At 38.4% G+C, this 12,395-nt stretch overlaps 2 protein-coding genes across 4 annotated transcripts in view; one reads left to right on the top strand and one right to left on the bottom strand.

The window, feature by feature from the left end:
• Positions 1 to 12,395, bottom strand: part of LOC111868234 (migration and invasion enhancer 1) — a 38,987-nt gene that overhangs the window by 25,677 nt on the left and 915 nt on the right. For all 3 annotated transcript variants that reach the window (XM_023858687.2, XM_023858688.2, XM_023858686.2), the window contains exons 2-3: positions 11,842 to 11,939; positions 2,713 to 2,892 (exon numbers count right to left, since the gene is read on the bottom strand). In XM_023858687.2, coding sequence (XP_023714455.1) covers positions 2,729 to 2,892; positions 11,842 to 11,939 — 262 coding nt within the window. In that variant the 3' untranslated portion in view covers positions 2,713 to 2,728. The remainder of the gene's footprint in view (positions 1 to 2,712; positions 2,893 to 11,841; positions 11,940 to 12,395) is intronic.
• LOC111868232 (dnaJ homolog subfamily C member 9) lies at positions 3,959 to 8,494 on the top strand. Its single transcript, XM_023858685.1, has 5 exons — positions 3,959 to 4,487; positions 4,610 to 4,762; positions 4,854 to 4,970; positions 5,145 to 5,356; positions 8,092 to 8,494. Exons 1-5 carry the CDS (start codon positions 4,394 to 4,396, stop codon positions 8,272 to 8,274), a joined length of 759 nt encoding a protein of 252 aa, XP_023714453.1. The 5' UTR covers positions 3,959 to 4,393; the 3' UTR covers positions 8,275 to 8,494.

The raw sequence follows: 12,395 nt of genomic DNA, 5'->3' as shown, positions 1-12,395 counted from the left end.
CACACCTTCGTCGCAGTCACTTTCACTTTCACTGTCTGTGGTCACAATTTTTTGTTCGCCCCTGCCACACTCACTATCAGATTGTGAGTCGCTATCACTAGCAGACTCACAAGGGACGTCAGATAGCTCATTGGAGAAGAAGTCAGATATTTCTTGTTCTCCAAGAAATCGCTTGGGTGTCAACCGCTTTTGGTCTTTGATCCATATTGAACTACTGACTGACAGCTTGCTACGTAAAGCTTGAAGAAATAAAGGCATTTATTTTCCTTTGCACGGGCATAGAGTTACAGCAAGGTCTAGTAACTGATTGGTCAGCAGACATTCCAGAGCCTTATAACGCAGCTGCAAGCAGCTACGTGCTGCCTAGGTGGAGCCAGAGAGATGTATAGTGTGTTGCAACTTATTGTGTTTTAAAAACCTGTTAACACGCGAACAGTCCGCCATGTTTAAAAGCGAAAAACCTTTTAAAGGGTTCGCGGTCCGCAAAGTGTTAACTATTAGAATTATGTGACAGTCAATGAATAACTTCAACTAAATAACTTTCTAATTTTTTCATTTTCTGCTTCTTTTAAGATGGAAAAAATAAAAGGATGTTTAGAAATTATTCTACCTCATGATTTCTCAAAGATTTTGATTAAGTTCTGAAAAAAAAAATTCTCAACAGCTCGGCACCATCAGTAAGATTTAATATAGGTAATTTAAAAAAATTCAGCTGCAGCTAGCAAAATGTTCAATGACTACAGAAACGCTTCCTAGCTTACTGTAGGTGTATAGGGGCTGTACACCTACTCAGATTCATGTCATTACCGTACAGCCTCATATTGACATGCAACAATGTATAATCTACAAGTTTCACTGAACCCACTCTGCTGACAAATACTAATTGTCTTAGATGAGATTCATCCATTTAAAGGTCATGTAAATAGCATAAATTGATAATACTGATGTATGTGGATGTATTTTTGAATATCGTCATGTGTAATCTCTGTGGTCTAATGGTCAGAGTTACTGGCTAAAGATCCAGAGGTTCCAGGTTCAATTCCTGGCACTACCAGATTTTCTGAGAAGTAGTGGGTATGGAATGGAGTCCACTCAGCATCATGAGGATAACTGAGGAGTTACCTGAATGTAAAAGTAGCTGCTCTGGTCTAGAAAACAGAAATTAACAGCGGTGGGGATTCACTGCTCTAACCATGCAACACCCTCTATCCACTAGTGTTGGCACTAACTTCGCTGACAAGCAGCAGTTGCTCCGTTGGTATAGTTTGCTTACTGATTAAAGCCACAGAGGTTTTTTTTTCCGTGTGTAACCACAGAGTTTTCTTGCGTCAAAACTTCAGTTGTATCGTACACATGTTTTCTTATTTATATGACATATTCCACAGCCTACAGTCATTTTGACTAACTTTGGATTCAGGGAATGTAATGTAACTCCATACCTAAAGGTATGCAAGAGCATGGTAAACTCTGAAAGCCCATGCTCTAAATGAGACTCTTTGGTTTCAGCAGTGTATCTGATCATCATGAGATATTAATATCCAAATTAGAACATTATGGTGTTCAGGATTGTAATTTAAACTGGTTTAAATCCTATCTATCAGACAGAAAACAAAGAGTGCATCTCAGAATTGATGATGATCATGATTATTTCTCCAAATGGAAAAAAGTTAAGCAAGGAGTTCCTCAGGGGTTGGTCTTAGGACAACTTCTGTTTATTATTTATATTAACGACTTGCCATTATGCATCAGTAAATTTGCCAATGTTTTTCCCTTGGAGGATGACACCAGTATTTTGGTCACTGGAAAAAATCACTGTGCACTTAAGCACAAAGTTGTGGATACCTTGCCTCTCATTGTAAATGGGTTTATAGTGAATAAGTCGGTCTTATATATTAGCAAAAACTAATATTAATTTTGCTCCTAAACAGTCTGCTATCTATTTGCTGGCAGTATTCTTTGGAAATGTGGTAATGAATGACGTCCCTGTAATAAAATTTCTGGGCATACAAATTGATAATAAATCGAATGGGAAGAGTCATGTGGAATACTGAGTTTAGGAAGGCCTAAACTCAGTTCTGCTACTTTTTGTAATTAGGAGTTTACCTTATTTTATGAATTTAAAAACCCTGCAAATGGTGTATTTTTCTTATATTACATATGAAATAGTCCTCTGGGGCAATATGAATAATAATTCTAGAGTTTTTAAATTACAAAAGAAAGTGATAAGGACAGTATTGGGAGTGGGATACAGAGACTCAGGTAGAAATCTTTTTAAGAAATTAGATATTTTACCATTGTAATGTGAATATATTTTTCTTTGATGTTGTTTCTGATAATTAAAATTATTTCTGTTCAGGTTCAGAGATTCATGGCCTGAACACTAGAAGCAAAAATCAAATTTACATTCCAACTTCAAATCTTTCTGCTTTCCAGAAGGGCACTATGTTTACTGGTATTAGGTTATTTAATAGACTGACAAAGACCATTCAAAGTCTTAGAAAGGATAGAATCAGTTTTAAAAATAATTTATTTTCATATCTTATGAATAATTCATTTTATACAGTTGATGAATTTTTGGAGCATATAGTAGTTAGTTACATTGTTTGTTTAGCTTTGTATTGTCTTTCAACTTTTTTGTTTGTGTTATACTTGTGACCAGTTTCATGTTCATTGTATTTTGGACTTGTGAAATATACGTATGTACATACTTACCATTACAAGCGCTCTGCTACAAAATAATGCAGTCAATTGGCTGTTGCTTGGATACAGGTATCACCTCCTTCCCATTAGCTGCATCACTGACAATATCAGCAACATTTTTGAAATCTGGAAATGCCATTGTAGACAGCTTGGAGTACACCAAAGTCCCATTAACTGTCACCTCAAATGATCCTGGGAACACAGGCCAGTAGTTCCTTATCGAACGACCATTTTTTCATTGGTTATTCCATAACACTTTCATTATCAAGACTACTGATATGAAGATGAATTTGGAAAAGATTGGAGTAGAAATAGTCGTAGCCTAATCGAGATACTGTCCCAGCATTTGCATAGAGCGAGTGAAGAAAACCACGAAAAAAAAAAACCTGTCTGGACAGCCAGTGTCTGAGTTGCTGAGATTCGAACTGGGCACCTCCTCAATACGAGTCTACAGTATTTCTTCTAGACCAACCCATTTGGACAGATAACTTCATATACCAAACAGCTGAAAGCCATGGTGTAACTGAGCAAGCTGGTTCCAGCAGTAATGCTTGGCTTCTATTTAGGAGATGTACAGTTCGAATCTTAGCTTGGACACAATCTATCCTACATGACGCTTGTCATACCTTTCCTCAGCCCCTCCCCTCCAGGCAATGCCAGGGTAATACCTCTAATTATACCACAATTTTCCAAATTTGTTATTCTTAACATTTGACCCTACATGGTTTGGGATAATTACGTCGTTAAATAGGTCATAAAGAAATAAATATAAAACAAATGAGATAAAGCCGTATCGAACTCCCACTTTTAAACAAGAATCGTCCATACCACTTGATTCAGGGTGGTTTTAAATTTACCGGCCTCCTTTAATGACTTGTAATATTTTCCATGAAATGTCAAATTGACCCAAATTCTTAACATTTCTTCCTTCAGACGAGATCTGATGTTTTCACAGCAACAGAAATTAAAACTGTGTTCAGGCTTACGACCGCTTCACTTCGTTGGTGATTCCCACGGTTTCCGCGGAGATTGGGGTAGCAGCTTAGGAAATGTTCGGCCACTACCTACTAGACTACTAACCGTATATAGCACATTGCGAGACCTAATAGTATAGTTTTGAGGTTAGAAGAGCACAAAATTGCATTCCCAGCAAAGGATCTACCAGACGTTACGCCCGCATTTCGCACGGTTATATAATTCATGAAGCCCGATGATCACAAAGATTTCCCGAAGAATTAGATATAGCAGACGTACTTTCAGGGATCCATATTTTGCTCCATAAACTCTTGTATTAGGTCGCTTACACATCCCAGAAGTGCACCACATAATTTATTTCATATTTATATGCACAGCCAAAAAAATGCAAGTTTGGCATAGGGCGTTTAATGATTAAATACAAGGTAACTAAACTTCGATTCCAGACGGCTCTACATGCACATACACAAATAAATATCGATACATATCACGACAATCACGGCACATTAACTAAAACTGGACGTCGTTCTACCAAACATACAAATGAATTGAAATCAGATGTAAGTAGTGATCAGTAGGATCGATTACGTATCGCACGTGTATTCTTGTGATCGCTTCTGATTCTTGAGTACTGTTTGGCGCCGAAACTGTAAACCTGAAAAGTTTGCTGCTACAGTTTGTGCTATAGGTACTTGCTAATGTGTATCACTTACGCACGATGCCTAGCTTACATGATTTATGTGAAAAATACTTTCAAAGTAGAGACTTATATGAAGTTTTGAAGATTCCTAACATCGCAAATCAGAAACAAGGTAAACGCACTTCATAAATTTACTTCCTAACCTCTTTCTTCCGTCTGCTGCACTGACACAAAGAGCACTTGGCGCTGCCCAATCTCGTAGAGGTATTGTTTGTATACATATTTATTTTTCAGTTCGAAAGGCATATCACAAGCTATCATTATTGGTTCACCCTGACCGAGTAGAAGAAAAAGAGAAAATAGAAGCCACTGAGAAATTCAAAGTTTTGGGAAAGATACATTCTATTTTAAGCGACAAAGAGAAAAGAGCCATTTATGATGAATCAGGCAAGTGTTTGTAATGTTATGGATGATTTTCGGTTCTGATGTCTGTCGTGCAAAATGCATTCTCATCAATGTGTATTTATATTTTTTTCAGGTGACTGTGATGAAGAGAATGATGACATTGTGGAGAGGGATTGGAATGAATACTGGAGGATGCTATTTAAACCTATTACTGTGAAAGATATTACTGATTATGAGAAGAAGTACAAAGGTAATAACTATAAAAAACAGCAGTCCTGAAAGGAACATGACCTGGCTGACCCTGTATCACCCTTTCCTAATAAGCCCACCATCCCCTCAAAAAATATTTTGATTTTCAGTTAGAAAATTTCATCCTGCTCAGAATAATGTATTGTTAGAATGAACTATGTGCTCATTACCTCAGGCTCAGAGGAAGAACTTGGTGATCTGAAACGAGCTTATTTGGATGGAAAAGGAGATATGGATTTTATATTGGAGGCTGTGCCATTTTCTCATACTGATGAGGAACCAAGACTCAGAGAACTTATCCAGGGACTGATTGACAAAGGAGATGTACCAGAGCACAAGGCTTTTACAGATGAGACACCCAGGAAACGAGAACGAAGGAAGAGAAAGGTAATAAAATATCTGTCCAACACATTCAACTGGTATAGTGACTGGCTACAGGCTGGACAACCAAGGAGGTTGGAGTTCCGAGTCCTGGTAGGGTCAAGAATTTTCCCTTCTCCAAGTGATCCATACCAGCTCTGTGGTCCACCCAACCTCCTATCCAATGGGTACCAGGGGCTCTTTCCCTGGGGGTAAAGCAGTCAGGCCATGAAGCTGACCACTCACCTCCAGTTAATGCTGAGGTTAAAATGTAGATCATAACCTCCCCCCCCCCTTTACACCTTCATGGCGTTGTGCTTAATTAGTTTAAACACAGAGATAACTTACATGTTCAGTTGTGTGGAACATGATGCATATTTCAAAAAAGCTTTCAGTAGTGTCTGATAACACCCTGTTCCTCAGTCCCTGACCACGTAAACGTATAAAACTAGTTACTGATTCACACAGTATTTGTATGTTTCACTGTGTCTTGTATATAAGATAAACACATTGCAGTATTCAATGATTCATCAGTGGAAAGAATTTCCAGCTACTGCAGCATTTTCAATCAGTGTTAGGTATGATACAGTTAGTGAATTTTACTTTACTGTGCATGGTTTAATGAACATTTTAGATATGATTTTTTGTGTTAACCATACTTTAGTTCAGACTGATATTTATATAATTATGAAGATATTGTGGCATGGTGGGATAAGTAACTTCCATAATTTTAATCTCTTCCAATTTTCTATATGGATGGACGTAGGTCCTGTATAGACACACAAATCTTATTCTATTCAGCAAATTAACACGAACAGTTGTACATCTTATGTATGTCGGAACCGGCTGGTTCAAATACTGGCTGAGGCACTGGGTATCTGCAAGTTTTCATAATTTTCTCAGCCCCTCTAAGTGAATATCAGGATTGTACCTTGAAGTAGACTGCAACTATTTCCACTGCCTTTTCAGTTCAATACACATCACCGCATTCATCTCAGGTCATTCTACATTTAAGTATTTTATCTTTGCACCGCCAGTAGCTACCATGTTATGACAAAAATAAATGGATGGAAATTTAAGAAATTATTTTTTATTTTCAAATTTTTAAGATAGACTTTGAAAAGTTAGAATTTTGGGTGATGATGATGTGCCTCCATCTTCAGGGTTGAAGTGACCTCCCCACCACTGTTCATGCCACTTGAGTCACAGTAAAATTTAAGTAACATTTTGCCTGGTGAGCGCTTGGATCGGTGACTGCTCCAGAGCATCAGTTGTCAAGGGTTTTATATGCATTTCCTTGGCCCTCAAAGGGGCCTTTGGCAGGGCTTTTGCTGATCCACTGTGCCCACTGGCATAGATGAGACACCAGTCCTCACTAGTTCCCCCCTTCCACCATTCCATCTCAAATAAATGCAATATTATATATATGCAGTCTGACAAAGTTCTTGAACTCATCGCAGTAAAAGTGCTACATACCTCACTGCTGAATATCACTGTGGACACCTTCAAAGTACTCCCCTTGGGAAGCTATGCACTGATGTCAGCACCTAGTCCATCCTTCAAAACAGTTTTGAACTGATTTTGTGGAATGGCCTTCAGAGCTGTCGTCATATTACGCCGATGTCATCAGTGTCATCAAACTGCCTTCCTTTCAATATTTCCTTTATCTTTGGGCACAGAAAAAAGTCACTGGGGGTAGATCTGGTGAATAGGGAGGGTGTTCTAGCACAATTATTTGTTTACTAGCTAAAAACTCCTTCAAGGACAGTGCCATGTGAGCAGGTGCACTGTCGTGATCCACGAGTTATTGGCAAAAAGTTTAGGCTGTTTCTGTCTTAACTTTTTCATGCAACCTTTTCAGTACTTCCAGTACTTGGTATGCCAACATCATCAAACCATACTGAGGTTTCTGTCCCACTGCTGCCATGGCAAGCAGACAGTGGCGAGTTTGGAAACTTTACCGTCAGACCTCATATACAGAGTAACCCACCAACCTACATACTTTGACCCTGTAGATGAAGGCAGCATGTACCTCTGAATTGTCTGCATCACTGCCCAAAACCACAGTATAAAACCCAAAGAACAGAACAGCAATAAGTAATGACCATGAAAGCCTAAAATCAGTAATGTGAATTTGTTGCACCAAATAGTACATGCATTCACATTTATAAAAACCTAGATTTTGAGGCATGTTTATTAATATATTAAACTTAACATTCTGTCATATGATATACCGGGTAGAATGGCACAGCGGGAACACATGTGACTTGCATTCAGGGGCATTCAGTTGAGTTCTGATTGGATACCACTTGCCTCACCAGGTGAATACCTTAAAATACGCCATTTCTACTCTCATCATGTCATTTACTCAAATATCACTTTACAAACCAAATAAATAAATAGGTCATATTATTAGAGTAAAGCAGTCTTGTGGGATGTGGCTCCGTGTAGATATTGTGTTAACTGATGTTTCAGAGGAACATACCGCCTCCATATTCAGGGTGGTAGAAAAAAAGAAGAAAATCCACAAGCGAGGAACCAGCGTGAGCAGGTACTAACAGACGCAAGTTTTATTTTTTTCTTCTACCCTGAAAATGGAGATGATACATTCCTCCGAAACATCAGCTAACGCAATATCTACACGGCGTCACATCCCAGAAGACTGCTTTCTTCATAGTCACCACCGTCAAAACCTCAAATCTTACGCAGGTCATATTATTATTGTTCACTGGAACTGATAAGTTCATGAAATGTTTATTTAGTGGGAAAAAGAAGCCCAGGAGGCAGCAAAGCTGAAGCAGGAAAAGGATGATGTGGATCTTAGCATGCTGATTCAGAAGAAACAGCAGCAGCGTGCTACAGAAATGAACTCTTTCTTTGACATGCTGACTGAGAAATATGGGGGAAAGTCTGCTGGGAAGAAGACATCCAAGAAGAAGAAGTAGTAATACTAAATTATAAACATATAATGTAATATAATTCAATCTGTGTTAAAGTAATATTTTGTACCAAAATAATGGCATGTGTAATGCAAGTTTACAAAATGCTGTAGTGGCACGTACTTGGTTCTTTCAATTTGTTAAATTCTGTTACAACTCTGAGAAAATACACGTTTCATGTAAGAATTTCTAGCTTCATTTTCATGTGATGTACATGTAGTGATGAAATATATGAGGTCTAATAAATAACTGATTTTGCTAAAGTATTACAAAATAGTTGTACCGTACATATGTTTTTGTACTATTCCACATCCTACAGTCATTTTGACTAACTTTGGATCCAGGAAATGCAATGTAATTTAAGATTTATGAACTAAAGCCAGGAGATATCAATCAGTATGGGGACAGACCACAGGCTGGAATGCCGGGGTTCAATTCCTGGCAGGGACGAGAGATTCTAATCTTCTCTACAGTACTCTCCCAAGCGGTAAAGTGGCTAGGGCATGAAGGTGACTATTCACCTCTAATGCTGAAGTCAAGGTCTGTGGAGCTATACCTCCACTTCCCCATATGTCTTCATGGAGTGGTGCTTAATTAAGCAGAGAGTCAGCTTTACGGGTTTTTTTTTCTGAAAATTCGTGAATTACAGGAATATTAATGATTTGCATTCAATCCAAAACCATGTACACAAATCCTCATCATGTGGAGATGTGGCACCATTTTTCAAAATTTCATCACAAAAGTGGACTTTCAGACCTGGGTTTGAAACCTCTAGCCAATTCACGTGACATTTGTGATAGACACAACTACATAAGTTTCACCTAATCTTCCATTAATACCTATGCTTGATAAGGTAGCATTCTTAGGCATGTTCACAACTCTGTGGAACTCCTATTAAATTTGCTCCATCCGTCCTTACCAAAGAAACCTCAAGAACCACTGAATATATTTTCATGAAATTCAATAATGCGGAATTCTAATAAAATCTGTTTGTTAAGTTCCAGCTCTTATCACAATCTGAGAATGATGATGGTCACTTTATCTGAAAACGTACATGCATCTCTGTGCACATCTTCCACGTAACTCACTATTTACCAGAGCAAAAAATGTTGCAGAGAAAAATGAAGCATATTTTATTTCAAATATACTTTCTCCTCGAGTCTAATAGTCTTTGATATAATTAAATAAAAGCAACACCGTGTCTGTATTTCTGAACTTCAATATACACAATGTCTGGCACTAAATGTCAATAAATTAAATTACTACATATGAGACACCAAGCTGTGAACATTTTCATGTAATATAGTAGCTCTCCAAGTTTTCATCTTGCTAGGTCAGGCCACCTTCCATGCACATATAGAGCAGTTCCACCCCATCATATCAGCTGAAGAGATGTACTCCATGCAGAAGAAAAGTGGATTGCACTCTGTGGCTGGGAGTGTTTAAATTCCATGCCCATATTCAATTATATTTAAGGCATATCAAAACCAAACAACACCAATTTACAGATCTGGGATGCACTATTGCATTCATACATTGGGACAAGCATCTGAAGGAGATGCGGAGTCTTGCAACAGAATCGGTCTCCATGCCACATGGTTCCCTAGGACAATGTCAGATGCATACATGAAACATTTCAGGGGAGCCCTCACAAGAACATTTAGAATGAGGGCTGCCTCACTGAACTGTGTATTATGTTCTGCAGCAGAAAAGAAGACAACTGCATGTTTACAAGCTTCAGCTGGTCCAGAAGATAACATGCACAGATCAAGAAAACAGCTTAAAATGCTTTCTTACTATTCTTTATTATTCTGCTGAAGCGATTTTTTGTGTCTGGAACAGGCAACAGGCATAACTGTCGTGTGTGGTGATGAGGTGACATCCTCATGAAGTTACTGAACATGAGCATGATTCACAAAAGTCCGACATACAGTGTGCCATGATTAAAAACGTTATTGGTCCTCTATCCAGAGCCGAGGGTGACTGAGGGAATGTTCATAACTATGGAGAAGGGCTATGCTTTGCATGATATTCCTGAGGAACGATTTTCCAGTTAGATGGTAACCACACTTCACTTCTCCCACCAAATTCATGCCTTTCTGGACAGGGAGTTTCCTAAGTTGTGGATCATTCTTCAGATCTTACCACCTCAGATTTTTTCTTCTGTGTATTTGTAAAAGTTGGTGTATATTGAGAAATGTTGCAAAATGTGAATGAGGAGAATGCTAGAACTGTTAGAGATGCAGAGCGTATTACCAACAAAATGCTCACCAATACCTGCTGAGAAACTGTATATCACCTTGAAGTGTGCCCATATTGAGATCTACTAAACATACAGGTATCCATTGTCTTACACTCAATTTTCAAATTTTTACTACAGCAAATCATGTTAATTTGGACCTATTTATCACTTAACAAACTTCATTTCACTACAGTGAACAATTTGGGGGCACGCGGTAGTGTAGTTTGTTGAGGGGCTATGCTACAAGCCAGAAGGTCGTGGGTTCAAGTCCCAATGAGGTCACTGGATTTCTTTTTTAATTGACCTAATCCTTCCAGCCTCACTATGGCCCTGGGGTTCACTCAGCCTCTAACAGAAATGAGTACCAGGAATTAAATAATTTTCCTGGGGAGTAAAGCGTGGCCGGCGCGTAAGGCTGACAACCTTACCGCCATCTTTGAGCCGATTGCCTAGATAATGTGGGACCCTCAACACCTCACAACCCTATGGGCCTTCACAGCCTCGTACAGGGACAGCTTTACTTTTTTACTTTATGGAGTTAGCACATCATTTACAGTTGCTTCTGTGGAACATGCCTGTTAAGTGTGCACTTGTGTACTTTCACAGTCTTTAAGATAAATGTATTCTGGGATGTGATGCCCTTGTAGTCTGGTAGAAGTTACTGACATTCCAGAGGAATGTGCTGTCTCTCCAATATATTTCAGGCAGTCTCTGTATCAAGCCCCAGAAGACAGTCATCTTCACTGCCTCAAATCTAACATAATCTTGTAACAAAATTTAAGTTAGAACGAGAAATTTTTGATGTTGCAAGGGCCAAAATCTATATCAATTTGTACATCTTGGTGATACTACTGACTTCTTTTAACTGATATTTTAAACTCTCTCTCTCTCACTCACTAAAATAAAATTTGGGACATTATGCTGTTCCTGAGTTTCCTCTTTACATGCAGTAAAGTACAGATATTGTTACTGATACCCCACCACATCACCTTGCATGATAAACACTATTACATGAATGTTACTAACCAATCAAAAACAATCTAAATCAAGATAACTAAAATAAATAAATAAAATAAACCGCATATAACATTACTTATCCACATAAGGTACATGAAAACTTTCACCTGGACATCACTGAATACTACTGTGACGTACACACCTTGTCCAACGTACAAGAGGATGCAGGTGGCATGATGGGAGAGCAGTGGGTGAATCTGTAACCTATTCAATATCAACAGAATCTTTTGAAAATATTCCACTGGTCCTGCTTCATCATAATTGGCATTACACTGTCCTACAACATAATCACCTACTAATTCCCTCACTCTTACCTCTACGACCCTCTTTGCCCAGTACATCGGATGTAGGTACACTAGCACGTATTTGGCTTGCTAGTTCCTCAAAACGAGAACTATAGCCACAAGAGCCACTGTAAGAAAAATTCACAAAAAAGTAGAATTCCATTTGTTCTACGCAATAAAAGAATGGATAATGCAACTTATTACTATCATGTCGCTATGAGATCTAGCAGCAAGCAGAGAAAGATAAACACTGTAAATGTTAATGCTGAGGCATGGGAAGACAATACATACATAGTGGTGTGATGTTACAGAACTTATTTCATATAGTTTTTTGCTCCAATACTATGAAGTTTAGTTCTGGCATATGGAAGTAATCCACACAAGACTGTATTCCTCATAGTCACCATACTGAGAACCTCAAATATCATACATTACACATTCAAACAACATATATAATGCGATCATCTGAGAACTTATTTGACCCCTTCAACAGAATCAATAGCCACTCCTCATATAAACTTGTACCTCACAGATTTGAACTGCTAGCAGACTTACCAAAACCAGGTGCCTCTACACATTAAGAC

The sequence above is a fragment of the Cryptotermes secundus genome, unplaced genomic scaffold (genome assembly GCF_002891405.2).
Source record: "Cryptotermes secundus unplaced genomic scaffold, Csec_1.0 scaffold364, whole genome shotgun sequence".
Lineage (NCBI taxonomy): Eukaryota > Metazoa > Arthropoda > Insecta > Blattodea > Kalotermitidae > Cryptotermes > Cryptotermes secundus.
Note: the sequence above shows the minus strand (reverse complement) of the source record. Positions and strands in the feature narration are given on the sequence as shown.